Source organism: Zingiber officinale, chromosome 2B (genome assembly GCF_018446385.1).
Source record: "Zingiber officinale cultivar Zhangliang chromosome 2B, Zo_v1.1, whole genome shotgun sequence".
NCBI classification, from domain to species: domain Eukaryota; kingdom Viridiplantae; phylum Streptophyta; class Magnoliopsida; order Zingiberales; family Zingiberaceae; genus Zingiber; species Zingiber officinale.
The window spans coordinates 11,986,071-12,001,863 of NC_055989.1; the positions used below are offsets into that span (position 1 = coordinate 11,986,071).

The 15,793-nt window shown below is 36.8% G+C and overlaps 1 protein-coding gene across 1 annotated transcript; it reads right to left on the reverse strand.

The window, feature by feature from the left end:
• Positions 1 to 853: 853 nt before the first annotated feature.
• LOC122045306 (lipase-like PAD4) lies at positions 854 to 4,109 on the reverse strand. Its single transcript, XM_042605468.1, has 4 exons — positions 3,951 to 4,109; positions 3,511 to 3,853; positions 1,936 to 2,679; positions 854 to 1,776 (listed from the first exon to the last, which is right to left on the reverse strand). Exons 1-4 carry the CDS (start codon positions 3,980 to 3,982, stop codon positions 985 to 987), a joined length of 1,911 nt encoding a protein of 636 aa, XP_042461402.1. The 5' UTR covers positions 3,983 to 4,109; the 3' UTR covers positions 854 to 984.
• Between the last annotated feature and the right edge of the window lie 11,684 nt (positions 4,110 to 15,793).

Consider the following 15,793-nt stretch of genomic DNA (forward strand, 5'->3'; position numbering starts at 1 on the left):
AACTTTTCACAAAAATATGAACATGTAAGCAAACAACATCAATTGCTAACTTAATATTTTAAATTCATACAAATGAATTTGGCATGAGTGAAATTTAAGCTTATGATCTCCTAGGTGACAACCATCAAATAGGACTAAGCTATCTATAAAATTACAATGACATTAAAACCATCATATTTTTCTTCTTAAAAATACTTGAATCCCAATATTATTGTAGCAATTATGACCATAGATATTATAATATAAAGCAAAATTATTCTAAATTAGTCAAAGTTAATTAAAATTATAAACATGAAATATTATTATAATAAAAATATTTTTTTTATCAATTTATTAAAATTATTCAAACTTAATTAAAATCACTTTAATATTTTTGCAACATTTATGGTCCAAGCTGTAGCAGCTATAGTCATAGGCATAGCTATTACAATAGTATTAAATTGATTTTGATCGAGTTGAAATAGTTTTAATTAACTTTAAATAATTTTAACTAGATAAAGAGATTTTAATATAATAATGCTTATGCTCAATTTGTTATAAGTTTAATTGAGTTGAAGTAATTTTTCTACAACTTATTCATAAATTCAGATACAGGTGAAAGACGCATAGCGGGCACTAGCACAGACAGTGACATCCTAAGGATTGACTCTTGTCCAATCTAGACACACTACCGCAACAACTATGCTCATAGCTACTATGAGTTATAGCTACTACCATAGTATAAAAATGAATATAAGAAATTAACATTGACAATTAGCTTTGGCATAACTAAATTTCATCAATCATTACACAAACAATTATTCGACTGGACGTTGTAATCAGATCAGGGATACAGTTATAAAACCCCATTCTATGATTTATCTAATGATAATTTATCATTGATTAAGAACATTAATGCTAATTTTTCAAAGTATAAAGTGCACTGCTACTGCTAATTTCAAAATATAATTACATACCTCCAGTTACTCTTCATGGTTCTGCAGACTACATGCCTCCAGTTACTCCAACAAGAACAGAGGAAGAAGGTAGACTGCGTGCCTGCTTCAGCTTCATCTCCTTCAGCTCATTCACCCACAAGCTGTAGCTTGACCGCGGGGCTAACACATCGATCGACACCTCCTTTCTCTCTATCAACCCATTCACGTAGCTCTCAAAGCCATTGATGTTCTGCCAAAGCTCCACCAACTTAGTGGGATTCTTTTCATCACAAGCATTCTTGAGACACTCTCTTGCCTCTTCTACCTTGGCCCATAAGCATGAGTCCTGAGTCAGGCCAGCAAACTTGCTCCTCTTCCTGTCGGCAGCCTTCTTAGATGACTCCTTGTCCTCATTCCACCATTTGTCAAACACCGTGTACCTCCTCTCTCTGCCATGGCTCAGGTAGTGGCCCCTGGTCTTGTGGAGTTGGCACCGGTAGTACTCGGCAATGTCCAGGGGCTCGACTAGGAGCTTGTAGAACTGAGCAGCATTGACCCACTTGTCGCGCTTCAGGAAGTCGTGCGGCAGCTTATTGTCCTGCAGCATAGAGAGTAGCTCGTTCCAGAATTGCCCCAGCTTGATGCGGTTCAAATTGACCTTGCCATCGCGCTTGGCCTTCCGGAGCTTGAAACAATCATAGTAGCCCATGTCGTCATCACACAAGGCCTTGTACCACTCGATCTGAGCACGGCGTGGAGTCACCTTGGCTAGCTTTATTGCTAGGCTTGCACTGTTTTGCTTCGGGCGTTGACACATGCTCAATTCAAGCCACTCTCGCGCCTCCATGGCACCCGTGTCCTGTTATATTGTTCAACTGGTAGGTCATTGGTTCAAGGTTTCGAAATCTAGAATGCAAAGACGTACGAGCAAACTTATAAAATTATACTAAACCTTTATACTCATCTCAGTTTAGCACACTGCTTTCCAGCATTTAAATTGTATATTTCAAAAGCCTACCTGGACTCCAATGCCTGATGCCTCCAGGGCCAGTGAGACCCCCATGCTATAGTTAGACTTGGTTTCATACTCTCCAAAGTCGAGTCTCTTCTTGAATTGTAGGTTTTCTGATATCTTCGATATGAGATCCCCATAAGAAACATGCTGTTCTTCAATGCTTCTGCTTGCATCACTTGTTATGAATGTCAAGTGGAGCATCTTCAAAACAGTAAGCGGATCACTCATGCATACCACACCTTCTGTGGAGCAAAAAGCATAGTTTCCGAATGGTCGATAAGGGCCCATGTGTTGCTTTTGCTCTGCCACTGCAGCTTCACTGATATGCGCAGATATATATTGACACAGCTCTACTTTCTGGTCATCCGGCAAGTGCGATTTGGATTTTGAGCACTGAGGATTATGCATTGAGATGTACCTTGACTGCATGAGATTGTGAATCAAGGAAGTAAACTGATTAGGCATGGAGTCGAGAGGGCAAAAGAGTAGCCTTGGCATGATGTCATGCTGCGTGACAACATTGCAGAACCTTCCACCCCATCGTTCTCTAAGGATTACTCGGGAGAGTGTCTCATTCCCTATCAATGGGCTCCCAAATGTGATGCACAGAAGGGAAGCAGGCATTGGAGCGTTTGGCTGAACAGACGACGAGCATAGGAAATAAAGGCCCAAAAGAGAGGCCACACAACCTCCCACAGAGTGGCCAGTCAGTACTACCGACTTGTTTTGGGTCTCTGATATCAGCAGCTAACAATAACAATAGCAATAAAAGAAACAGTCACAAATCTACCCAGACAAGATAACATGTTATTACGATATTAATAGACATCAACTTATGCCCTTGAGAAACATAGGATCACATTATTACCTTAAAGAAAATCCAATTAGATGCACATCTTATTAAAATTTTAGTTTTTTAAAAATCAGGAGAGCTGGTGAATGGTATACAGGACCATGATTAATGAATTAAAATCAGAACTTCTTATCTTAATACTGACTAAACAACAAAAGGAGTATAGAAGAGGTCACATGCTAATTTTATGGTGGAAAGTAGATCAAACTTGGATCATTTGTCATCTTTTCATAATCTTCCTAATGTAAGACTGACTTGGACATCAAAGATTCTGCTGCCTTCTCCAGGCATGGAAAAATTAGCCTATTTTGACTGAAACTTGTTGACTCTCTTTGTTAGAAAATGGGCAGTCTTCTTGGAGCATATAATGTAGAAATATGCACCTCTGACTCTACTGTAGTTCTATAGACATGAACAGAAACAACAATAAACAAGGATGCCATGGCTAAAATCCTGATGCTTTTGCAGTCTGCTATAGATCCTGCAGAAGAAACTTGCTTATATGCGAAACAGACGTTATGTTTTCATGTTCTTCTCTGATCTAAGAAGTCATTAAGAAAAACGAGAGTAACAAATCTCATGGAAAACGACCACCATATTCAATTAACGATACGATTGAGACGATTTGGTGAATTATTTTTTTTTTAAAAAACGACCCTAATTTGATTGAATCTGAAGCAGAGGAAACCCTAATCGAAGGGGAAAAAAAAAGATCCAGCGCGGACCTGGAACTCGGAGGTGTGGTACAAGCTCATAAACAAGCGGAGGGCGCCGGCCTGGAGGAGCACGGGCTGCGGCTTCCCGCCGTCGTCCTCTTCGCCTCTTCCCAGCGGCGCGAAGAGCTCGTGCGTGCTGCTGCATAGGGGAACAGGCTCGAAGAACCCTCCTGCGAGGCCAGACGGCGAAGCGGCGGCTTGCGCCCCGGAGAAGGCGACGAAGACCGCGTCGTCGCTCCTGTCGATGACGAAGCTGGCGCTGCCTGCATTGGCACGCAGGCAGCGGGTCCAGGCTTGCGCCAGCAGAGGGGAAGATGCAAGGAGAGCACCAAGGACATGGCTCGTCTCGAACCTTTGGGAGGCAAAGGTAGCCAAATCAAGAGTGAGAGTGAGAGTGAGAGTGAGAGTGAGAGAGAGAGGGATGATGGAATCGAGCAGCAGAAACTTACATGGAACCCTCCACCTCCGTCCTGGAATCCATTGCCGTAGCTCGAATCTCGAATTCAGCAGCGAGTAGGAGGAAGAGGAGAAGTCGCGGAAGGAGGAAGAATTATGGTTCGGGCTTCATCGGCACAAACACTTTCGACACTGTTATTGACATTTTTTTTTTAATTAAATTTTCAATCGGCACCGGCATCATGTATCCATTTATGCTGATTAATCACGAAAATACCCGTCCCGTAGAGATTTTTCATCGGTAAATATAAATTTAAAAGTATTTATATCATCAACATAATATTCTTATTCTTAGATCAATCATTATCCTTGAGCTATGATACAGTCGTATGATTCTAATTGTTATCTAAACATTTATTATTTGATCTACTATAGCACGGAATTTTTATTTTTTTTTCTAAATGAAGGATACAAAAGATATTGAATTTTTGACTATCGATAATAAATATTTTTTAATTTATATTGATAGTTATTGACTTTTTCATTAGTTAGTGTGAACGCATGGATTGATCCTTTCGAAATGATATAGTGGTTAGCGTATGAGATGTTGTCATCGTGAGATTTGGAGTTCGAATTTCGATAAAGCTAAGGTAAATATCTTCCTTATGTGTTAATCATTATTCCAAAAATTAATATCCGTCCGTAATTTACTGGCGGGGTCACTGGGGACATGATTTACTTTTTTCGTGTTGATCCTGGATAGATTGGTAGGAGCACCATCTTTCACCATCGTGAAAGTATTAATTGGAGGGGAAAAAGACATAATTAGAATTAAATTATTTTAATTTCGTTTAAAATATTGTAATTATATCTAGAGATATATCTTCTAATCAATACATAAATGATAAATTAGGATGTTTTTAGTAAATTTTTTAAATTTAATATTGTTTTTATCATAAAAAAATCTATAAATTTTAGTAAAAAGAAAACCAACATGCCCCTTAGGTTACGTTTACTCGTAGCCATTGATGGAGGGAGAAAAATCCTTTGGGAATGAAAGAAAAATAAAAAAATAAAGACAGGAAAGATGAAAACAAAATCCACAAGTAATGGGTAGTCGGATGAAGGGCGGATTTAGGTGAGGATTAGAGTGGGCTGAAGCTCTCACTAAGATCTACATGAGAAGGTGTCAAGGAGGAACCTATCCAGCCATCCAAGCATGAGGTATTAGGCGTATGAAAGATGGATAGAAACAGGGAAGAACAGGTCCGAGAAAATTTGCATGTAGTCTTCATTGGCAAATATAATTTTGCATGCAGTCTCTCATGGAATAAATCTTTATTTCCACTCTCTAGTCAAATATACTTACCTAATTACCCCTGATATTTTAAGTATAAAAAGTCTAAAAATGAGTATAATTCCTCTTAAATTCAGTACATTAAACTAGAATCTAGTATATTTTTAATAAAATTGAGCACGATTCTTTTTCCACCTCAATTAGATGAAAAATATATTAGATTTTCTTTAAATGGTATTTAATTAGATGAAAAATATACTAGATTTTTTTAAAATGGTGTTGAATTTAGAAGGAATTATATTAAGTAGGAAAAAAGTCATACTCAATTTAATAGAAAATATACTCGATTCTAGTTTAAAGTGCTGAATATAATAGGAATTATACTCATTTTTAGACTATTTATACCTAAAAAATATGAAGGACAATTTTAATAGAAAATATACTCGAATATACTAGATTTTCTTTAAATGATACTCAATTGGATAGAAAATATACTAGATTTTCTTTAAATGATACTTAATTGGATAGAAAATATACTAGATTTTCTTTAAATAGTATTGAATTTAGGAGGAATTATATTAAAATAGGAAAAAAATCATGCTCAATTTAATAGAAAATATACTCGATTCTAGTGTAAAATGCTGATTTTAAAAGGAATTATACTCATTTTTGGATCTTTTGTACCTAAAAAATCTGAGGGACAATTAGATAACAATATTTGTATGAGGGAGTTTTGCATGCAGGGAGTGGAAATAAAGTTTGTTATGAGTGAGGATTGCATGTAAAATTTAAGTTGTATTAGAGATTTTTCTCTACTTTATAATTCATATTTTATAAAGGAGTTAATTGATGATTAACTCCTTATAAAAAAAAGGCTTCACTTTGCAGCCCAAGTCCAATAGACAATAGGTCATGAGATTTAATTTATGACTTTTTCTTTCCTGGTTTGTTGTGTCTCTTCTCTCTACCTCTCAACTCTCTTTTTTCTTTGCCACAGCTATCCACTGCCCTCTGCCCGCTACCCGTCACCAGTTGCTGACTGCCTACTGCCCATCACCCATCGATCCGCCACCCACCGGTCCACTACCCATTGATCCCAACCCCTAGGCCCTAGCCATCACCACTCAAGGCCATTGTTCATTCATAATTCAAGGTTATTTTTTTTATTATTCTTATTAAATTTTTAAATTTTTTTATTTCAATTTAAATTTGGAGTTTTAGGATTTAAATTAATTGTAAATGTTGATTTAATTACATAATGTACACAACTTTATTTTTAATTATTTCTTTATGTAGATTATGGAGAAATTTTTTAAACCAAAATATTTTCATGAGGGTTTTTCCAATGATCCTAATTTTAGTGAAGTTGTGGAAAATAAATCTTATGTAGAATTTGATTTAAATAATATTGTTAATGATCCGGGATTACAAAAAATAATTGAAGAGTTTGATATTTCTATTCGAGATCAAGTCCGAAAAGAGTACTTGACTAGGGACATTGTCAACCAATTCGGCATATATATCCAAAATAATCTTTTGGTAATCAAGAAAGGAATTTCCAAGATAATTGGTATAAAATATATACATAACTAGAATATAGAATATCAAAAGATGCGATGTTTTGCTTATGGTGTTATCTTTTTAAACCATCAAATAAGGGTGGTAGATATAAAGAGGATGCCTTTGTAAAAACTAGATTCATTAATTGGAAAAATGCATTAGAAAGATTTAATTTGCATAATGGTATTGTGGATAGTTGTAACAATCATGTTAGAGTACAGTTTCAAAGATATAGGGTTTCGAATATATTATGAGCACAAGGGCAAGATATAGAGGTTTCTTATCATACTCATTTAATAACAATGTTTAATGTTACTCGATTTCTTTTGAATCAGGGACTGTCTTTTTATGGACATGATGAGTCAAGCAGTACTTTAAATAGAGGAAACTTTCTTGAATTACTTCCATGGTACAATCAATGAAATGAGGAAGTTTCCAAGGTTGTTAATCAAAATGCTCCTGGAAACAATCAAATGATTTCTCAAACAATTCAAGAAGATCTTATGCATGTTTGTGCCTCTGAGATCACACTTTCCATAATCAAAGATATTGGAAACAGTGTTTTCTCCTTAATGGTTGTTTAGTCTCGAGACATTTCAATGAATGAGCAAATGAGAATTGTTTTGAGATATGTGAACAAAAGAGGGCAAGTGATTGAACGATTCCTTGCAATTGTGCATCTATCTAACACTAGCTCTTATTCTTTGAAGGATGCTACATATGCCTTATTTGTGAAATATGGATAACCATTATCAAGACTGAGAGGTCAAGGATATAATGGAGCTTCAAATATGCGGGGTGAATTCAATGGGTTGAAATCTCTTATTTTGCAAGAAAATTCATATGCAAGGTATATTCATTGTTTTTTCTCACCAATTACAGTTAGTTATTGTTGTTGTTGCCAAGAGTAATCTCAATGCGAGTGATTTTTTTTACTATGTCTCTATGATTATGAATAAGACTGGAGCATCATGTAAAAGGAGAGATCAACTTAGGCAAATTGAACATGATAGGATTGTTGTGTTGGAGGTAGAGAGATTAGTACGAGCACTGGCAAAAATCAAGAAATAAATTTAGTAAGGCCGGGGGATACTGTTAGGGATCACACTATTTGACATCGGCTCGTCTATTATCTATGTGGCCTTCAGTGATACAAGTGCTGGAGAATATTTATGACGATTCTAGTTCTTTTGATAGTTGAGTGGTTGTCAAAAGTTTGATTCAGAAAATGGAGAATTATGAGTTCATTTTCATGTTGCACTTGATGAAGATGATATTGGGAATGACACATGCGTTGTCACTTGTCTTACAACAAAAGGATCAAAATATTGTCCAAGCCATAAGTTTGATTGAAAGTGTGAAAAATCAATTTCAAATATTTAGGGAAGAAGGATGGTATACGATTATGGATAAAGTCAACACATTTTGTGAGTTGAATGAATTCCTAGTGCTGGATATGGAAAACAATTGTTTGATTGGTGGTCGTAGTAGGCGTAGAAGGAAAATCATCACCAATTTGTATTATTATCGTGTAGAGATTTTCTATTAGGTATTATTTCTAAAAAAATATTTATTATTGTAATATTCATCAATATGATTTTCTTTACTTATTAATTATTATTGTTGCAAATTACAATGTTAGGTTGTTGATTTAGTTATACAGATGAATACTCGCTGATGCAGCGATAAGGGAGAGCTCATCTATCATGAGTCAATTAACACGGTGTTGGTCAAAGTCAAGAAGGTCAACGCTAGGGCTTACGTAAATAGCCTCAGCCCAGGGGGGCTATCTGGTTATCCCGATCGGCAAGGGAGTGGTCTAGCGGACCACCCGTCCGGCTTGGATTAACCATGGGTCGGTCGAACGAATGGACAAACCCGTAGCCGGGTGTTCTGGTCGGTAGGAAAGAGAGCTGCTTGGACCGTCCATCCGACGCAAGGAATGACATTATACAGGAGAGGATGAGAAAATAAAAAAGAGCACTCTGCCTATCATTAAATAGGAAGAAGCCAAGACAAAGACGAACACTCCATCTATCATTAATGCACGGAAGTCAAGATAAAAAAAAACCTTCCTTTGGCAATTAACATCATTAATAGGGGTAGATGAACGGTCACTAAGAAAGGTATAAAAGGGTATGTCAGGTATGAGAAAAGGCAAGATTGATCTATTTTTCGATTACTTAGTTTCTCTTCCTACCCCTGATTTTGACTTGAGCGTCGGAGGGCCAACGCCAGAGACCCCTTCCCTGGTTTGGTTTTGTTTTGCAAAAGTGAGGTCTTCATCCCGTCAATAGTCACCATATCCCCGGCTTAATTTCCAGCTTCCCTCATTCGGACAGGATCACTCGCTTTTCAGAAGTTGGCATAGAATTACTTAGTTGTATAGCATGTCTTCATCCAAAAAATACTTTTTCTAAATTCAATGTTCAGAAATTAGTTCAACTTTGTGATTTATATCCTGAGGACTTCTAAACAAATGATTATGTAGTTATTGAGCAACAAGTTCATAATTTCATTCATAATATATGATAGGATCCAAATTTTTATGGAATTGAAGATTTGGGAAGTCTTGCTCAGAAAATTATTGAAACTATAAAAAATCAAGCTTATCCATTGGTTTATCTTCCGATTGAGATTATATTAGTTTTTTACTAGCTGCAACTATTTCTATTGAAAGAGTATTTTTCGTAATGAAGATGATAAAGACTGATTTATGTAACGGAATGACCGACAAGTGGATGAATGGCAGTCTAGTCGTATACATCGAGAAGAATATCTTTTCAACCATTGAAAATGAATAATATTGTAGTGTTTTCAAAAGATGAAATGTCGCATGATGCAATTGCCTCCTCTTTCTTATCCAACGACCACATAATATGTCACCAATTGTTAACCAATATTTCAATAAGAAATAGTCTAATAGTAATTTTATAATTTATTAATTTAGTATTTTATCATTTTTATGATGTCGAATTGAACTTTTTGTTATTAAATATATTTACTATTGCAAAAAAATTTATATTATCCCTCGTTAAAAATTATCTCTAGATCCGCCCCTGGTCGTGTGAGACCCCTTATTGCAATGAGCAAAAGGTGGTTGTGCAAGGTCGCTCGTGACTCGTGGTAAGCGAGAAGCGATCTTGCAGGGTCGGGTAGAGCAGGTTCATGATCTATAGCTTTTATGGTTGAGGGTAGAGTCATGACTAGGAAGGAAAGTGTCATTTTAAATGGATAAAAATATTTTCATAAACTAATTCTCGAATGAATTCATAAATTTATCCATCTACTACTTTATAATAAGTAATGATGAAAAACATAAATAATCTATCGTTTTTAATGAAATAAATAATGAAAAAAATTTCATGCGGAAAACTTTTCTCAATTTTTGGAATATCCTCCCAAGTAAACATGGCACTAGAGAGGTGCATTTGGATTAATGAATTGTTTATCTTAGTAAATACTTAATGCCCCCACCCCCCAAACAAGTAAACAGTGCTATTTTTTAAGTTAAACTTTTATTCCTTTTTAACCTAGTTCTAATTACCCAGCCAGGTAAATTATTATTTTGGAGTTGCCAAGTAATTTGGTGTCTCCCCTGAATTATTAAATTTGGGTTTAAGTTTTAGGTTTATGTTAATTATTTTTATAGTTATAATAAACTTGATTGTAACTTGAGTTTAGTTTGAATTTGTGATTATTTGATTTAATTTTAATTTTTTAATTTGAATTTGATTTGTTTGATCTCATTTTATATTTTAGGTTTGGGTTTGAATTAGTTAGTTTATTTTGATTTGGTTTAAGATAGTGAACTTCAGTTTTAGGTACATAGAATTGATTGAGTCCTATTTACTTAGTTAAACAAGCTTTTGGAACCCAATCTTTGATTTATTTTGAATTTAGACTTATTAAATAGATGAAAATTTTATTTATAGAGTTGGACTTATATCCGAGTCTGGACTTATTGTATATAGCTTTTTGTGTTTAAGAATTAGGTCTAAATATTTTGATCTTGTGATGAAAGTTTCTAATAATCCTTTGAGTTTATTAATTTTACCTTTTAAAATTGTATTTTCGTCCTCAAGTTTTACGGCTTGATTTGGATTTCCATTTTCAATTTAAGTATTAATTTTTTCTTTGGGGTGTTGATTTTCCTCAAGAAGTATTTCAATTTATTTTTCAAATCTAATTAATTTTTTTATTAAGACATGCAATTATTCTAAAAAAATTAACAGTTAAGATAGAAGATACCTCATTCAAATCTTTAGAAATGAGTACAGACTCGTGGCTTGATTCATATTCGGACTCGTCATCTTGTTCCGTCTTACTTTATGATTTCGGTCTGGATGCTATCACCACGAGGTAGTTGTGATGCTTCTGATCTTTAACATCTGATTCTTCGGAAGACGACTCGTTCCAAGTCGCTTTGAGTGTCTTTTTTCTTCTAGTTGTCTTAGGTTTATCCTCTTTTATTTTTGGGCACTCGTGCTTGTAGTGTCTTTTCTTGTTACACCCATAGCATGTGATCTTCGCCTTCGCGTCGTTTGATTTGATCACCTTTTGTAAGTCCTTTGTGAAATTGTTCTCCCTTCTTATGAATATTTTTCTGACTATGTTCACGAGTTGTTCTTCTTTATTGGCTTCTGAGTCAAATTCATCTTTTGACTTAAGCTTGACTCGAGCTCTAGTCTTGTTTCTTTTGATAGACCTGCAAAAAAAAACTACACCTTTCTCGACCTATTTTGAGTTAGTCTATTCATGGAGTTCAAGTTCACAAAATAATTTATCTCATTTTAATTTATTTAAATTCCTCAAAACTTTATAAGCATCTACTATAGATATCTACAGTGCATTTCGAGGAAAAAAGTTCAAGGCATACCTGATTATATCCCTGTTCTCTAGTTGGTGACCGATTAGGTGAAGTCCATTCAGAATATCCTTGATTCTTGCATGTAGCCGAGTAGTTGTTTCTTCATCCAGGATTGTAATGTTAAACAATTATTTAATAATAAGTTATGCTTTATTACCTTTGCATCACTCATGCCTTCGTGCAGTTCGATTAATTTGTCCCAGAGCTCCTTGCCGTTCTTGAATGGGCCGACATAGCTCAGTTCTTCTTTAGTAAGTTCGCACTAGATTGTATTCGTTGCCTTCGAGTCAATCTGGCATTTTTCTTGTCTTCCAGATTCTATATTTCTAGGTCGACTGGTACTTTTGTTGTTTTGTCTACCGACGCCCTGTATCCTCGTCGGATGGTGAACCATTGATCAATGTCGATCTTTAGATACACTTCCATCTGCTTCTTCCAATATGGGAAGTCATCCCCGTTGAAGAGAGGGGGGGCAAACGGTGTTGTATCCTTCATTTTAGGCAATTTAAGAATGGAACCTTGCACATAAATAAAAGGAAGAAAGAAATCCCAAGACTAAGTTTTAAATTAGCAACGTGGGACATAATAAAAATATAAAAACTAGATTGGTGTTGCACAAATTCAAAGTATTTTGCAACGAAAAAAATTATCCAAATAAATAATTGTATAAATTTGGATTATATCGAAAAGCTCAAAATCGAAAGGAAAAATTAAGAGAAAGTTTAAAAGTCACCCCCTTGCCTAATTAGTGGTTGCACCAATTCAAAGCCAACTTGGCGCTGATACTACTTGTTAGATCCGAAAGACGCTAGAAGGGGGTGAATAGCGATCGTCACTTTTTAGAAATCGAAAGTACGTAGTGGAAAATAAACACAAAAATTTAAACGCTAATACAAGTAATTTTTTACTTGGTTTGGAGTCTTCGATAACTCCTACTCCAAGGCCTGCACATGAGAGCGCTTTTGATGGCCAATTACTATCAGTTCAAAAATGATTTATAAAGATTTGCACAAGAACTGAAATATAAAAGTTATCGATAAACAAAAAAAAAAAAAAACTTCGGAGCAGCCTTTCAGTGTCGTCGGAGCCTTTTCGAAGTAGCGCGAAGGATTGAAAGTCATAGTGCTTGTTATTATGAAGCCGTTGGTCGAGGGCCTTTATATAGGCCCATTCCAGGCACTTACCGCTGCTGACGTGGCAATCTCTCGTTGAAACTTGATCCATCAAGTTTATCCTCTTCCGGGCGCTCATACCATTGACGTGAGTTTGGCCAGTCATCATACTCCAACTCAACTTCTAGATGATTTTTCTGTCCCCAAACGCCTGGACCAGCTCCAAGCACCCAAACCACCTAGGTGCCTACCTTGGTCGCCCAGGCGAAGCTAGTCCGGGCGCCTAGACCCCTTCCGAGCGTTTGGACACTCTTTTTCAACAACCTCTTCCCTGCAAAAATAATAATAATAATAATAATAATAATCTAGGTAATAAAAAATATGTTTATCCTATAAAATAAAGTTAGCACAACACATTAAGATAGTAGTAGTAATTAGATCCTGTCTCCTCAAGACTAGAATCTAGTTATGGTCTCAGCTTAGGTTTCCTAAATGAATCTAAGCTGGACCGACGCCTATAATTCCCTTAACTAGAAACGCATCCTCACTAGATCTTTCCTTTAGTCGCTTACCTTTTACTTACCAACTACAGTCGCTTAACTTGTGTTTGACCCAGCAAGTCTTCTCGCCAGTTGTCAGGTCCGGAGACCCAACTGAACTTCGGCCGGTTGTTAGGTCTTGCATATTGGAACCCCGTGATAGTTTTGATGAGATCAACCAGGTTAAGTTAGATCTTGTTGTGTTTGATTCTTGTATCTAAGTGTGCAAGAGCTTAGGAACGCAAGAAGTTTAGCAAAAGATGCAAATAGCAAGAAGGATGGCACGGGAAGGGAGCTGACGGACTCGGTACATCTGAAGGACGAGGTGCAGTGGAAGAGTACACCGGTGGACGAGATGGACGTACGCGACGTTCCGAGGGACGAGAAGCCAGAGCGGAAGCTTGATCGAGGAGAGGGCCGAAAAATGGATTCGAGTGAGCCCTATCTTGGATGGTCGTGATCACCCAGGTGATCGGAGCAGCAGAAGAGCAAAAAGAAGGCTGGAAATACTGCTGGAGGCACCTTCAAAGGGAGTTGAAGGCGCCTCCGCGCACCTCTACACCTTCACTGTGGAAGGCGCCTTCCATGACTGAAAGGCGCCTTCGATGAATAGTACGAAGGCGCCTTCCAGCCCTATGGAAGGTGCCTTCAACTAGGCTGAGTTTAGCCGTTGTCAAATGATGAAGCTTTATCTTTTGGCGCCTTCCAGCCACGGATAAGATTTTTCAGGAGTTATAAAAAGACCCCTGGACCTAGGAAATAGATATCAACTCTAGTATTCATTTCCTAGCACATTTCTGAGCTTTTAACGAGTGTAATAGGCTTCTCCACCTACATGAAGGAGATCTTTCCAACGCTTTCTTTTGCTTTGGATTAACAACCACCTAGGTTGTGTAGGGGATCAGTGGTCGACTAAAAGGGGGGTTGAATAGCTAGGTCACCCCCAATTTGATTTATTCTCTACAAGGTTAGTTTGCGCAAGTGGAAATGAAACTAAAACAATGAAAGCAATAAGTAAAGAACACAAACGCTAACACGATTCCTTTACATGGTTCAGAGATTGCTTGCTCCTACTCCGCGGCTTGTCCTTGAGATGGACAAACCCTTAATCCTATTGATCCCTTTGGAGGTCGGCAAGAGAGGAGGGGTGAATTGCCCTGAAAAATAAATTAACCCTTTCTCGACTTATAGCTAAATTAAGAATATGTGTAATTAAAAAATAACGAGACTAATTTAAATAGGAAATAGACACAAAGGAGTTATTTGGTTTGCAATCAAAAGATTGCTAATCCAAGGAGAATAAAGCACACTATCTGAAGATCTCCTTCGAGCGGAGTAGCCTCTTACAGCGTTAACAACACACAAAGAGAAATAGAGCAAACAGAAATGGATTACAAGTTATTGTTCAGCTTCTTGGACCAAGGCTATATTTATAGCCTTGGTCGGGGCGCCTAGAAGGGTTCTAAGTGCCTGGGAGGGATATAGCCTTGGTCGGGGCACCTAGAAGGGTTCTAAATGCCTGGGAGGGATAAAACTTTATCCCTTTTCGCATAGATCGTGTTTGACCATGATTTGGATAGAATCCTAATCCGGGCGCCCGGAATGATTCCAGGAGCCCGGACCAAGAAAGTCAACAGAGTTGACTTTTTTTGGTCCGGGTCCTCTACTCCGGTTCAACTCGCCTCGGTCTGAATCTTTCGCTCCGGCTCCGCTAGCTTGGGTGATCTCGGCCATCCGGAATAGGGCTCACCCGAACCCAAGTTCCGGCCTTCTCCTCGAGTAGCCTTCCTCCCCAGTTTCTCGTCTCTCGAACGTCGCGTACGTTCTTCTCGCCCACCGGTGTACTCTTCCACGGCACCTCGTCCCTCAGACGCACCGAACCCGTCGGCTCTCTTCCCGTGTAGTCCTTCTCGCTAGCTGCCTCTTTCGCTCGACTTCCTGTGTTCCTAAGCTCCTGTACACTTAGACACAAGGGTTAAACCAAACAGGACCTAACTTAACTTGTCTAATCACATCAAAACACCTTGGGGTTCCAACAATCTCCCCCTTTTTGATGTAAGCAACCCAAGTTAAGCTAGGGTAAACTAATGCAACGTAAAAACAATTAATTTTGCAAATAAATACAAAAAGATTTTTCAATTTAAAAATTAGATTATTATATCTCCCCCTACACTTAATATATATCTACCCCCCCCCCCCCTTTGATCATATAAAAAAATGAGATTTCTTAACAAGTCTAAAGTTCACTTTAACACTTAAAAAAAATTGTAAAAAAGTTTAAGTGTTAACAAAAATTTAAGTAAGAAAATTTCAAGCATAAAAAATTTCTTAACTAAGAAAATTTCTAAGTAAGAACAATTTAATTTTCTAAGTTAAAAATAAAATTTTTGTGTTAAAAAAAAATTTAAGTGTTAGAAAAAATTTAAGTGAGAAAATTTCCAAGCAGAAAAAATTTCTAATTAAGAAAATTTTTAAGTAAGAACAATTTAATTTTCTAAACTAAAAATAAAATTTTTGT